Source organism: Ambystoma mexicanum, chromosome 2p (assembly GCF_040938575.1).
Source record: "Ambystoma mexicanum isolate Mex_15411 chromosome 2p, UKY_AmexF1_1, whole genome shotgun sequence".
NCBI classification, from domain to species: Eukaryota; Metazoa; Chordata; class Amphibia; order Caudata; family Ambystomatidae; genus Ambystoma; species Ambystoma mexicanum.
In genome coordinates, this window is record NC_090923.1 from 84,700,674 (window position 1) to 84,715,480 (window position 14,807).

At 50.6% G+C, this 14,807-nt stretch overlaps 1 protein-coding gene across 1 annotated transcript in view; it reads left to right on the forward strand.

Annotated features, from left to right (window-relative positions):
• The window catches only part of QARS1 (glutaminyl-tRNA synthetase 1), a 950,222-nt gene that overhangs the window by 491,633 nt on the left and 443,782 nt on the right, over positions 1 to 14,807 (forward strand). Inside the window, exon 10 of the mRNA XM_069643299.1 lies at positions 762 to 848. Within this exon, the coding sequence (XP_069499400.1) occupies positions 762 to 848 (87 nt within the window). The remainder of the gene's footprint in view (positions 1 to 761; positions 849 to 14,807) is intronic.

The window sequence follows — 14,807 nt, forward strand, 5'->3', positions numbered from 1 at the left end:
CAATCGCAAGGTTGCCTTTTTGGCCTTGGAAGAGTTGACTTAAAAAAGGCAGTTTTGTCCATCCTTTATGGACTACAAAATCAAAGGCCACAAACTAAATGGCTGGGAATAGGTCTGAACAAAACATTAATAACCACCAGAAGTCACCATACATTGTCATTACATTACTGATGGGGTAAGAAGCTACAGATAAGGTGTAGCTAAAACTAAATTAGAGTTGCCACCTACCTATTTCCCGTCACACTTTCTGGGTGATGGAATCAGAGGCACCAAAATGAGGTGCTTAAACACTTCTCTCCTGCTAAGCATATGGGCCACTACAGGACATGCCATCCAGAACCGGTTGCCGAGGTGCAATGTTGGTGGAAGTCACTTTGAATGCAAAGGAAACTGAAAAGCCATTCAAGCCAGACACTAGTTTAGGGGACTCTGTCAGAAGAGGGAACACCAAAAATGGAATTCTGGCTTAGTTGTATTCTCTTCCCTGGTTGTAGTTTAGCAATGTAAGCTTCATAACCTGTAATTGCATTTTTGTTGCAGCATATATGACCCAGCTTTGAATCATTCTACAGTTAATGAATGTTGTGATATTAAACTTGCTAACAGCAGCGACTATTGCAGTGATCAAGAGCAGTGCTGATAAATCTTTTCTTTTTACATGGAAGTAAATTGAGTTGCACCCTAGTCTCGAGCCTGGGTTTCTAGTGAAACAGATTGATCATTGCTTTTAATTTGGTTATTTTATGTTTTATGATTCCCAGGTGCGTACACGGTTTCCGCCAGAGCCCAATGGGATCCTTCATATTGGCCATGCCAAAGCCATCAACTTCAATTTTGGTTATGCCAAGGTGAGCAGTTAACAGATATTTATTCTGGTCATTGATGTAACAATGTTTTGACTTCATGTAGGGTTTGGCATAAGGTAAGCAATACTTCAGTGTTCTTTAGGATCAATGCAGCATTTGTCAATTGGCATCATTGAGGTAATGTGTATTGTCACTGGATTGTATCTGGGGGACCACAGGGCTGGCTGGAACCCACAAAACGGGTCCTTAATGTCACATAGGAAGGCAAGGAATAACATGGCAGAATCTCCAGATGTCTATGTGAACTTCACTTTTTCATCATGTGATCTTTGTCAATCTACTTAACACAAACTAGCATCACCCATTTGTAGAATCTTGAAACTCTCCCCTCACTGGAAAGAAAACCCTCCTTTAAATGTAAAATAAAAATAACCATATTGGATATTGCAAATGCTGATCCGGCATTGCCACATTTCTTTCCCATAAAAGAAGTGTTTAAACTGCATTTGTAAAACCCTTGTGATAGCGAAAAAAGAGAACAGGTCATGTAGGCATACTCCATTAACAAAACCTGTAAATAAAGGCCACAGTTTGCTGGCTCACGTTATGCACTATGTTGAAATCCGTTCTTTTCCCCAATTTATATGGGAACATTTCCACCTGCTTTTTGCACTGTTCTGTGGTTGTGCATATTTCTTTTCTAAACATATTCTTCACTGGATGCCCAGAGGGTTTATCTACTGTTCTAGACATTTCTCACCTGTGGGCTATACGTTTTTATTCTGAATTCTTCCTGCAAGGCTGCTTGTGTACCCTCTTAATGCCACTTTGTCACATGTGGATCATTTCTAGGGCAAAGTAAACATAAAGGATGACATTCCATGTGTTTTTGCTGCCTCCCAAAACAGCCACACAGCAGGGGAATGCCCCATTTGCATCTAGGTATTTTAAGGATAGGGAGAATATAAGGCTGTGGATGATACTGGGACCCACTTGGGAGACACTAGATTGCTGGTTCAGTAACACCAAGTGTTGAAAGATTTTCATTTCCTCGGTAAACCTCTGTAGAACCCCCCCAACTTCTTGCTTTTGTTTTAAACCCGACATAACTTTTACAACTGTCAAAAACCAGAGGATGTTTCACGGCCTAGTCCCCGAGGATCCCGTACTCGGGTAGCCAGGGGGTAAGGCCATCACTTTTGTATCCCAACACTGGGGGTGGACAAGTGAGGATCACCTGGGTAGGTGGTCCTCGGGGAGTGGGGGTGAAGCACGGGATGGTGAGACATGGTATCCCCTGTTTTCCCCTAAGCCATCCAACCCCTATCATGGTATCCCCCTTTTTCCCCTAACCCATCCAACCCCTATCCCTGCTTATTTTATGGGAAACTACAACTCCCATAATTCCTCCCCACTTCACATTGACCACACTACTGAGCCGAGGAATTTGAGAAATGGGGCCAGGAGGATTACCTCTGACTTGCAATGGCTCTGTCCTTCTAATGAGATCAGGCAGAGTCAGGCACCTAATACAAATTACATACACCTGCCACTTGTTAACACTCCCTGTCAGGATAAAAGATGGCACGCACAGGCACACTCTGAGCGGGTCTGGGTACAAGAAGGAACAGGTTTTGGGGCAGATGCGAACCTAGCTATGGATGGTGCAAGGCCAAGGGACTGATAAGCTGCTGCAGAGACCTAGAAAGAGCAAAGTGAGTATTCCATCCTTTCAGAAAGCCATAAGCGTTCCACGACCGAAATCGAGTGAGCGGATGAGAGAAACCTTCAAAGTGCGTCCAGGTGGCCCTCTACACCTCCTGGGTGAACAGGTGAGGAGGAGCAGAGGAGGCGTTGGTAACGGCCTTGACTTCTACGAGAAAAGCATTGAAGATAGAAGCCCAATTAACACTAGTTGAAAGATGCTTGTGTGCCGATAACACGGGTAATGAAGGGAACCATGATTGAATGCTTAGAAAAGTATATGAAGTAACGTGGTCCTGCGAAGTGGAATTGCACATTCAAAAGTCTGTGAAATGTTCTGAGTAATAGAAAGCTGGAAACCGAGGCAAGAAAGTAACCACAATCCTGAACGAGAGTTGACTGAGTTAGAAGCACAATCTATAGGAACTTTGAAAACTGTCGAGAGGGCGAGGCCAAGAGGGCAAAAGCTAAACTACAAGTACCAAGAAGTATTGGTGTTGCATGTGAACTGTGAAAGATGCCACAATGGCATAAGGAAGGCAAATAAAGGAATTGGAGGTACCAAAGAGTATTGGTGTTGTGAAGATTGTTGATTGTCAGATTGTTTAAAAGGAGGTTGATGTGGTCATGAATTGGTCTATGTAAAATCCTTGCAGTTTCGAATGTCTGACAGTAAAAAGATGAGGATAGAATGTGTTGAAGGAGGTCCCCACAAAGAGAGAGGCTTGAGCCCGGTGAAGGGACGCCTGTGGTGAAGTGCCAAAGTAAAAACCAAGAACAGAACTGTGTATTTGTGGTAAGGCGGACGCCGCCAAAATAATTGGACTGTCAAAAGCTTGAAGCCCAAACATGAACTGTTGAATTGTGCCAGCAAGACTGATAGAATTGTCATCCACCTATCCTTTTTAAGAAACTCGAGACCCTGTACTTCTGAACATGGGGAAGGGAGTTGTTACCTAAGCCATTCTGGCATTTCTATTAAGACACTATTTTACCTTTTTTGTATTCCATTTACACATTTGTCATTTGAGAAGGAGGGCAAGGTTAAGATTTCTTCCTATAGGCGTACTTATTTTGACTAGACTGACTTGGATGCATTTATTTTATGGTTGAGACTACTCCTAGTTTAGAGTTGGGGCTAGTTAGGAGTTTCACCAACCCCAGTAAAGTACGAAATAAAGGTTTTCAAAACGTGCATCTATTGTCTGGCTACGATTAATATCATGCTTTTATTTTACACTACTTTCCTTGCTAAGCTTCTCTTTTAGGGGCACTAATCGGTCCCTGTGGCTATGCATGCACTGGGTCGGTCATCCATTACAAAATGTTCGGTTTGTTTTTTACTGCCCCACTCAATTTACAGTGAAGGTTGATGGGGATGCTTTGCATCCTTTTCCCTTCGTTTTTAGTAACTTTGTCCAGGGACAGGCTGGTGCTAGCGGATATTTTTCTAGTGTTTTAAATTCTCACATGCACTTTTGCATTTGACTGCATAATTCCTTTATACTCTTAAATGGCCATGTCACAAGCCATTACTGTGTCTTTTGGCGTTCTTCCTTCCAGGTTCAGATTCGCCTTATATGGTAAACCCTCTTCCAGATATAGCGTCAACCTTCCTGAGCTAAGCGCCAGTCTGTTTGTGGCTGGATGTGGGAGCTGGGACTGTCTAGTCACAGTCCACATTGCTGATGTGATGGCAAGAGGCTATACAGGACTGAATGGTGCAGACCATTAGTCTACTTGTGGCAGACTCCGCTATAATTTAGGATTAAAGGAGGAACCTTGCAGCCTTTCTTTTTATCTTTGGAACTAAGACCCCTCAAAAAGGAATTCAGAACGTGTTGCTGTAGTGAACCAGCATTGTTATCTTCAGCTGTCTTGGTGACGTCCTGCTCTTTTGCTGATCTCCAGAAGTCTTTAATTGGAGCTTAACCCGCTGGACTAGTGGGAAGAGCAAGACACCACCCCTGATTGAGCACCCTGCCCTTGGAAGTATCCCAGAATCTTCCCTTTTGCTGACCAGCTTCTTTATGGGCTGCCTCGCTGCATCGGTAGTCTCGAGTTCGGACTTGGGACTCCGCTAATCCTCTACTTACAAAACAAAAAACCCCTGTGTAGTTGCGGCTCTCCAATGCGAAGAGGGGCCTTGGAGGACCAGCTGCTTTGTTTCTGCCTCTCGGGGTTCACTTCTGCCACTTATTTGGAGAGCCATTGCTTGTCAGCAGGTCAAATCAGCTGTGGTAATATACAGGAGGGTCACGATTCTGCTAGAATGGTGGGCTCCTTTTTTTTTCACCATTTTCATTAGTTTTGCTCTTTCTTGGGTCTTCCTCTGCCGTCCCAGGTGGGGTAGGTCCTGGTTGAAGTTTTTTCTGTGGGAACCCTTTGTGTTGCCCACTGAGGCTCCAGATTGTGAAGGCAGGAAGCGAGGGTGGAGTCCGAAACTCCCCAGCCCTTTCTATCTGCCTGAAAGAAACCAGTTCCTACTCTGAAGCTAGCTGTCCTGATTGGACAGCCAGTCGCCCAGGGAGAGTTTGCAGAAGTTGTGCTTGGATTCCTGAATAATACTCCGATTCTGTAAATTGCTGGCAAGTTGACCACTGGACCTGAATCCAAAGAGTAAGATTAAATAATGGCTAACTGATTCCAGCGACCGGGGAGCCTGCTGTGTAACCGGAGCCTGATCTAACTTCCTTCAAATCGATGTGGGGGTCCCGAAGACAACTCCTACCTAGAAAATCTGCAAAACAAGCCATCCCATAACGTGCTGGGACCTTGAGCCTGAGTGCAGTGCAATGTCTTCTGAAGTCAGAATCCTGCTGAAACTTTGAACGCTTGCTAGACCTCCAGAAACACAATTCAGATCCCTGAAGCCCCCTTGCCAGAGTGAAGAGAATCCGAGCGGCGATATTCATTCTTTATCTGGTTCCTGTAAAAGGGCACCAAAACCAGATCCTCGAAGCCTTGAAATATCCTTTTGTTGGAAGCCTCTTTTGTCAACTGCTGCTCCAACTTCCCATCCAGTGCGAAGACGTCCATCCCGAAGCTCTTCTTTTTTTGCTGAGGTATTTTTTTGGCTTGGGTAATACCTTAATTATTGTGTTACTGTATGGCTGAGTGTGATTTGTGTTTGGGAGTTCGCCCAGGCCTAAATCTGGAACACATCTAGGGAGCCTTCTGTGAAGTCCCTGACCACTTTCAACTTAAGCTGAAGTTGATACTTACTTGTTCAACGAGATATCCTCTGGAACTCGGATTTTCCTGCATCTGAACCTTATATCGACCTGCCTATAGCTGGCTTAGGTCCCTCTTCTGACTCTGGAAAAATGCATGCCCCAGAACAGGGAAGGACTTTAAAAGATAAGGCTTCTGTCTTGAAAATATCACAAGTGTGAGAAAGACTTACTTGCTAAAGCTTTTAGTGTTGTAACTGTATCTCTGTAATGGAATAAGTAGTTATTACTTAACTTGAAGTTGCTTGTTGCTCCTTTAAAAAGTGCAAGCTGGGGTACCTGGCGTTGCCCGTGTCTTGATCGAGTGGTGTATCATTTGCCCCGGAGGATGTTGCTCGGGTCCTAGTGTTAGCAAGTCTTGCTTCAGTTTCCTCTGGCATCTTATTTGCCCTGGAGAAAGTTGCTCTTGTCCTCTCGTCGGCAAGTCGTGCTGCTGTTTGTTGTTTCAGAAGCTCCTGATATTGATTTTCGCTCTGCATCAGGTAAAGCTTTTCCAAGTAGTGATTGATTTTTGTGCAGCATGTTTCAGTCACTCAAAGGCTTCAGCACATTTGAGAAAATGTCCAAGAAAGATTGATTGTGCTCTCTTCTCGTGAATTAATTTAAGTAAACTATGACCTTGCAATTTCCCATGTTTGGAGTGGCATGATAAAAAATGAGTATTTATTTTTTTATTCCTTTTAAAAATGCTTTAATAAACACTTTCGAACAGTATACAGTAATAAGTTTCAAAGGAATAACCAACACATCGAACATTTTACTTGAGACACTTTTCCAAATTGTGCCGCCTCCTAGGGTGAGCATCAGTAAATGAGGGTGTCTAGAGTGAATTTTTTTGCATCAAACCTAGAATACAATCTTGCCCCAGACAAATGAGTAACCCATGCAAAATGTGGTAGACGTGGGTTTAACTGTGTGGATTTCTATAGCCGGACAAACATGCGCGCACACAGATACATTTTGCTTTATATATTGGATGTTATTTTCTAGCTTTTTAAGTGTTTCACTCTTCTGAAAGTGTTGGTACAGTTTTATCATTTCTAAACTGAATGTGTTTAAAAGCTTAATAGGGTTTACCTACCTTGAATAGCAGATTGCTCTTCTTAGTGTTTCATTGGGATTTGCTTTGCTTTGATTAGTGCATATCTAAAACAGTCTAGGAGTTACTTGTCCTAGAGTTACATACTGGCCCTCTATATGGGTCCTTTCTTACCTTGAACTGCTGATTGCCTTAAGTCTTCCAGAGTTCTTACTTAGCTTAGGATTGTATCCCACACTTGCAAAAAGTATCATTGGTTACACTGTCTATCCCTGTATTAGACATGGTGTCATAAATTTATATACCAATAGGTTATACTGCCCTTGAATAGCTGCTGCTCGTTTTATGATATGATAAGTTCTCCAGCATGGGGTCTGGCATGGATTCACATGCTCATGAATATTCCCCGTCGTCAGGCTGGGAATCCTCGGTAAAGAAAAAACCAGTATCAGTTTCGTTTCTGATCTGTCTTTCGTAGTAATAACCAATCACTGGTCTCTGCGTCATACTGACCACAGCCAATGACTGCCCTCTACCTAAGCACCTCCTCCGGCAGCCATCTTCAGATTTTTACCGCACGTTCATGTGTTGGGATCCTCGTGCTATTGCTCTCGAGCGTTAGTGCTAATTTTCGCGCTTTTTCACAAAAAACTTCGATTCTTTCGGTCAAAAGAGCCTCAAGCTCCACCGATCCTACATCCGATCTGCGGGGACCCGTGTCGGATTCATCTGTGCCCCTCAAGGGTGAAGATTTCGTCGAGCTACACTTCGGAGGACTCCAGAAGCTTCTCAGGCCCGATCTCGGAGATGGCCCAGGAGAAGGGAAGCTCGACGCCCGGAAAGCTGTTCAGGGTCTGCCCTGGATGCCAGCTGCAGAACGTCTTCAAGGAGGACGAACACTCTTTCTGCCTTTACTGCCTTCATGAGGACAAGACGCACGTGGAGAAGGACTGTGCGTTTTGCGGCAACATGTCGGAACGGACCATGAAGGACCGCCATCAACGTCTCGCCAACTGGCTGGAGGGTAAGAGCCCGTCTGGCGAGAAGAAGAAGAAATCCGAGCGGTCTTCTAAGACCTTTGAGGGCGCCCCGGCGACGGGGGCCCAACATAAGGCCAAGCACCGCGAGTCCGCTGGCACCGGGAGCGCCGAACGGTCGGGCTCTACGGGCGCCAGGCAGGGCGCACCCTCCCCGGCACCATCAACCACGAGCCAACGCTCTGGGTCGGGTAAGAGGAAGGCCGAGCACCCGGCGAAGCTCCTGGAGAGGCCCTGGTCGAGCTCTAAGGAAGAGGAGGAGCGTGGCAGTGCCCCCTCCCTCAAGGATAAGGCGGTGAGCGCACCTAAGGTGGTGAAGGCCTTGATCCATCCGACCAAGCCCTCTATCGAAACGGTCGCGGCGGCCCTGGCTCAGCCTGTGGTGGCTGCACCAGTGGTGGCGACCTCAGGGCCCAGAATCTCCCTGCCTCCTCGGAGGGAGTCTTCCTTTGTGCCCATCGATAGGACCCCCGTGAAACCCTCCGTGGGGAAGAAGGGGGGGCAGGGCGTCGTCGTAGATTCGGCCTCAACCTCAGAAGAGGAACTGATCGAGGTCTTAAGCCACGGCCTAGGCGTGGAAGAAGGCCAGCCCGTCGGAATGGACCCCGACGCAGGTGACGACGACGACATCGTCGAGGATACCGACGGGGCCCCTGCTCGCCCGTCGGATTCCCCTCTGCCAGCGCCGCAAGACAACTCGGCGGCCATTTTGTTGGCTATACAGTCCTTATGCTCCGAGATAAGGACGAGGCTACCGTTACCGACGGAGGAACCTCTCCCTTCGGGGGATCCAGAACCGGGACCTTCTGGTGTTCCCCCTACCAAGAAAAGAAGGACCCATCCACCACCTCCTTTTCAACCGTCGCGCCCCGTCCAGCCCTCCTCCCCGTCCACCCGAGGGGATGATACGGGGACTGACACGGCAGTGACGGGTACGGACGACGAGGCATACGACGAGGATTTTCCGTCGTCGCCTCCCACCAGGGCTTCTCCGCCCGACGAGATTGGATCGTTCCACTCAATGATCGCCAGGGCATCCGAGCTTTTCCAACTCTGCCCTGAGGAGAAGAAAAAGGAAGGCTTCCTTTACCAGCGGCGCGAGGCCAAGAGGAAGACGGTCCTCGCAGTGCCTCTGTTGGACGACATTTGGGATGAGGGCCTTTCCCTCCTCAAGAACCCTTCCACGACGCCAGCGAGAAGAGACCGGTACGAGAAAAAGTACCGGGTCCCGGACACGGCCCCCCTATGCCTCCGGGCGCAGCCTACCCCGGACTCCGTCGTCTCCGCGGCAGCCAGGAAGAAAGCGGGGGGGGGTGCGGCCTCCACGTCGACTTCCCCGCCGGGAAAGAAATTGGATGCTATGGGACGTAGTCATCTCGTCGGCAGCGACGACGATTAAAGCGGCCAACGCCTTGGCTATCGTGGCCCGCTACGACAGGGAGCTCTGGTACAAGATAGCTCCCCTGCTGGATTTTCTACCGGACGACAAGAGGGCGGAGGCCCTTGAGATCCTGCAGGAAGGTGAGGTGGCTTCGGACCACGCCATCACCGTGGCGACGGACATCGCCGACACTGGGTTCCGCCAGCTGGGCCAACGGCGTTTGCCTTCGACGTCGTGGATGGCTCAAAGCTATGGACTTTCGGCAGGACGTCCAGACCAGAGTCCTGGACATGCCCTTCGACGGGAACAACCTGTTTGGGAAGACAGTGGACGATTCCCTTCAGGCCATCAAGGCGGATACTGAGACGGCCCGGGCCCTTGGAGTACTGCAGCAACGACGGACGCCCTTTCGGAGCGGCGGAGGCAAGGGCGCCTCCAAAGGTTCCGGCGGCGGTTTCGCTTCCTACCGTCAAGCGGCCCGCTCGTCGTCGCAAGAGGCCTACAGAGGACGAGGCAAGTCTAGCGGACCCTGCCGTCGTCGCCAAGGAGGTCAAGGCGGCAAGGCCGCGTCCAAGCAGGATTGAACCGGCCGTGGGGTCGGGCCCCCACCGAAGCACCCCGGTGGGAGGCCGGCTGGCGGGCTTCGTCAGCGTGTGGGAGTCCATCTCCACCGACCGTTGGGTGTTGGACGCCCTGGCCCGGGGCCACGCGCTCGAATTTCAAAAAAGGTGCCCGCGCGTCCCCCCCGTGGCCAGGAAAGAACTTCACGTCCCTCAACTTCTCCTGGAGGTAAAGGCGATGCTCAGAAAGGGCGCCATCGAACTCGTCCCAAAGAGGCTTCGGGGCTCCGGAGTCTACTCGCGATACTTCCTCGTGAAGAAGAAGACAGGAGGATGGCGCCCCATCCTGGACCTGCGACGTCTGAACAAGTTCATCAAGGCGCAGAAGTTCCGGATGGTCACCCTCCAGCACGTCCTGGGTCAGCTGGAGGAAGGAGACTTCCTATCGTCGTTGGATTTGGAGGATGCCTACTTCCACATTCCCATCCTAAAGGGGCACCGAAAATTCCTCAGATTCGTGGTCCAAGGGCGTCATTACCAGTTCAAAGCCCTTCCCTTCGGACTACGGTCGGCACCCAGGGTTTTCACCAAGTGCCTCGCACCGGTGGCGGCGCAGCTGCGCCGCGAGGGGATTCACGTCTACCCCTACCTGGACGACTGGCTAATCCGCGCCAAGACGAGGGAGCTCGCCGTGGTCCACACGGCAAGGACCGTCCAACTCCTCACGGACCTGGGATTCTCCGTGAACTACGCCAAATCCCACCTGGTGCCCGCGCAAGTCGCACTGTTTCTGGGAGCGAGGCTCGACACAGTGTCCCTTCTGGCCTCCCCGTCGGAGGAGAGGACCAGGACCATCTTGGGCAAGGTGCAACGGATGTTGGTGGCCGACGCGGCCAAAGTGAGGTCCATCAAGTCCCTCCTCGGGATGATGTCTTCCTGCATCTACCTCATTCCCATGTGCAGGCTCCGGAGGCGCCCGTTGCAAGAATTCCTGGATGCGCGCTGGATCCAGACGACGGGCAGCTTCGAGGAAAGGATCAAGCTCGACGAGAGTTTCCGACGAGCGATACGGTGGTGGGGCACCCGCGCGCATCTGACGGCGGGCATGGACTTCCAGACCCCAGCCCACCAGTTGACTGTGACCACGGATGCCTCCCTGGAAGGGTGGGGAGCGCACACCGAAAATCTGCACGCAAGGGGACTCTGGCTCCCGACGGAGAAGTCCCTGCATATCAACGTCCTGTAGCTCCGTGCAGTGTTTTGGGCCCTCAGGTCCTTCCTTCCGTCCCTCAAGGGCAAGGTGGTGAGGATCTTCACCGACAACACCACCACCATGTTTTACATCAGGAAACAGGGCGGAACCAGGTCCCCAGCGCTGTCCAAGGAGGCGCAGGACCTGTGGCATTGGGCCATCGCCCAGGGGATTCTTCTGGTGCCGTTTCATCTGGCAGGGATAAAAAACACCATCGCCGACTCACTCAGCAGGGAGCTGCGCTCGTGCCACGAGTGGGAACTACGGCAGGATCTGGAGGATCGCCTCTTCCGACGGTGGGGCACACCCCAGATCGACCTGTTCGCGACGGCGACGAACACCAAGTGCCGGAGGTTCGCCAGCAGGTTTCCCCAGACGAGGAGCATGGGCGATGCTTTCTCGTTCCCCTGGGAGGGCCTGTTCCTCTACGCGTTCCCTCCCTTGCCTCTGCTAATCCGGCTCGTCAACCAGCTCAAGAGGTCACAGTGCAGGATGATCCTCGTCGCACCTGCGTGGCCGAGGCAGATATGGTTCCCGGACCTTCTGGACTTGTCAGCGTCCCCGCCAATCAAGCTGCCGGCGGACGCAGATCTACTCTCCAGGGAAGGAGGCGCCATCCTCCACCACGACCCGAAGTCGCTGAACTTGCAGGCCTGGCTCCTGCAGCGCTAGAGTTTGGAGGATACGACATACCGGCCGATTGCAGAGAGGTTCTTGCAAAGGCCAGGGCGTCCTCGACTCTTAAATGCTACGGACACAAATGGAAGAGGTTCTCTGTCTGGTGCCACGCACAGAAGATTAACCCTCTACGGATTACGGCTCCCCAAGTACTGCCGTACCTGCTGACGCTGGCCAAAGCTGGTCTGGCACACGCGTCCATCAAGATTCATCTTGCTGCGATCTCCCGATACACCAGAACCACGGGCCGGACGTCCTTGTGGTCTCATCGTCTGGTGAAAGAGTTCATGAAGGGACTGTTCAGATCGTTTCCGCCGGTGAAGGCTCCGGCCCCGGCGTGGGAGCTCAACGTGGTGCTGACCAAGCTCATGGGACCTCCGTTCGAGCCTCTGCACTCGGCCCCGTTGAAGTTTCTATCGTGGAAAACAGCTTTTCTCGTGGCCATCACCTCCGCACGACGAGTGGGAGAGATCCAGGCCCTTTCCTGCAAGGCCCCGTACTTGACTTTCCACGACACGAGGGTAGTGCTCAGGACGCACCCCTCCTTCATGCCCAAGGTACCGTCGGACTTTCATCTCAACGAACCCTTGGTGTTACCTGTGTTCTTCCCGTCGCCTTCGTAGCCGGCTGAGAGGACTTTGCACTCGCTGGATGTAGCTAGAGCGCTGAAGTTCTACGTGGACCGCACGAAAGGTTTTCGGAAGACGTCACAACTCTTTGTGAACTTTGGACCTGTCAATCAGGGGAAGGCTCTCTCGAAGGCTTCCATCTCCAGATGGCTCTCCGGCTGTATCATGTACTGTCATCGGTTGGCAAACCGACCGCTGCCTGGCCGTCCGAGAGCCCATTCCACCAGAGCGATCGCAGCTACCACGGCGTTCCTATCTGGTGTGCCCCTGCTGGACATATGCAGGGCTGCTACGTGGAGGTCGACGCACACCTTCACGAAATTCTACTGCGTCGACCGGGATTCCAGGGAGGAGTCCAGGGTCGGCCAAGCAGTGCTGCGCAACCTGTTCGCCTGAGGTGAGCCTGGTGAGGAGGTAAGATGCTTAATGTTGAGTTAATGTGATGCTTAATGTTGAGCCTTTGCCACCTCCCGTGGTTGTGCATGTGTGTACTGCTATGTATTCTTTATTCATGAGCATGTGAATCCATGCCAGACCCCATGCTGGAGAAGGAACAAGTTACTTACCTGTAACTGTTGTTCTCCAGCATGGGTCTGGCATGGATTCACATGCGAACCCTCCCGCCTACCCCTCTGCGGCTCTTCACTTGGTCATACTGCCACTTCACGTGCTTCCAAATCTGAAGATGGCTGCCGGAGGAGGTGCTTAGGTAGAGGGCAGTCATTGGCTGTGGTCAGTATGACGCAGAGACCAGTGATTGGTTATTACTACGAAAGACAGATCAGAAACGAAACTGATACTGGTTTTTTCTTTACCGAGGATTCCCAGCCTGACGACGGGGAATATTCATGAGCATGTGAATCCATGCCAGACCCATGCTGGAGAACAACAGTTACAGGTAAGTAACTTGTTCCTTATTTATAACACGCTTAATACCAAGAGGTTTCTAAGCGTTGACTCTGGGATTTGAACCTGTGTTGCTCCGTGTCGTCTTGCTTCCAAGACGAGCATGTTGCCCCTGAGCTAGCCTCCCGAGACTAAACTGTTAAAACTGTAACATTGGGCTATGCTTCCCCTGAATTGCATTAGTGCACTTCTAAAACAGTTTGCTAGGTTCTTACATGTCAATGAGTAGCTGAATTGCCCTCTGAAAAGTAAACAAGTGATATTACGATCTCTGAACTGTGTTCTTAAAAGTAACTCTGGTGGTATAAATGTTTCCGTTCTTAAAGTTATTTCTGATGCTTTTGAATCTGCTTAGTTGCATGCTGTGCATATAGTCAAGACATCTAGTGGTAATCGCCGAGTATTGCATCTAGTCATTCGAGGATCGAAAGGGGACGTCGACATGGGTGTGCTTGTAACACTATCCCTAACGTGACATGTAGTGTACCCAAGATCGTTCAGGCGCCGAGGTCCCTCAGATTGGTTTTTTTCCACCCAGCTAGCTGGTCGCCTTATGCGGAGCTCAAAGAATTGCTAATATAATATCTTTGTCCACGGCCTCCGGTCATCTTATTATTTGTCTCCTTCATCGATGACTACAGCCAACGCCGAAGACCGCAGAAGGCATCTCCAGACTTCGGCGGCTGGTACTCTGGTCGGCACTGTCGACCGCGTGGCCTCAGGCTAGGCCTACACAGTAGGGAGAGTGGGATCCAGGGCAATGTCGCTATAAACCTGAGCTATGAACAGGACGCCTTTTTAAATTTTGCCCTTCTTCTAAAGGCAAGTATCCCTGGAAAGAGACACACCGGAGGTGTAATAAGAGTCTACCTCAATCACCACGAGGCGTCCTGTGGGACTTGTAAGCTTTTACGTCCTAAGATGATAAAATAATGGCAGTTAAATGGTGGGCAGCGTACGCCATGATGCAGGCCGAGGGTAGCTCCCCTCCGCTAGTGGCGCAGAGAGTGACTAAGTGAGCGACCGCTGTGGCTCTGAGATGGAGACCATTGACCTATCTTCACTCGGGCGACAGGGACGCACACACTACACACAAAGGAAAGCACACAACCCTGCCTCCCCCCCACCCCCCTCCCAACCTCCACCACCCCCGGAGCCTCCTCGACGGACTCGAGACGGCCAAAGACGCCAGCTGGTACACCAATATCTTCTATTGAACCCACCGATCCGCAGGGTCGGCATCCCTCCCCACAACAGTCTAGGCGGCATGCGTCTGGGCACTCAAGTAATAAGGGCGTTGGCACCAAAGTCCATAAGAGTGGTGAAACGCAGCAGAAGAGCGTGCCGGCGCATAAGGTTTTGGCAACGTCAAAAACCGTAACAAAGCCGCTAGGGTCGTCAACATCCCTTCCAGACATGCCATCTCGGTGGCAAATAGGCCTAGAGATAGGTCGAAGGACACGGCCAGACGTCGAAGGTCAAAGAATATTCTGAAGGTTCCCAGCCCCTGTCTAAGACTGTCAGACAAAAGTCGACGGCCTAAGAACATGGGTACACAAGAGCCTACCCCTCCCCCCATCTG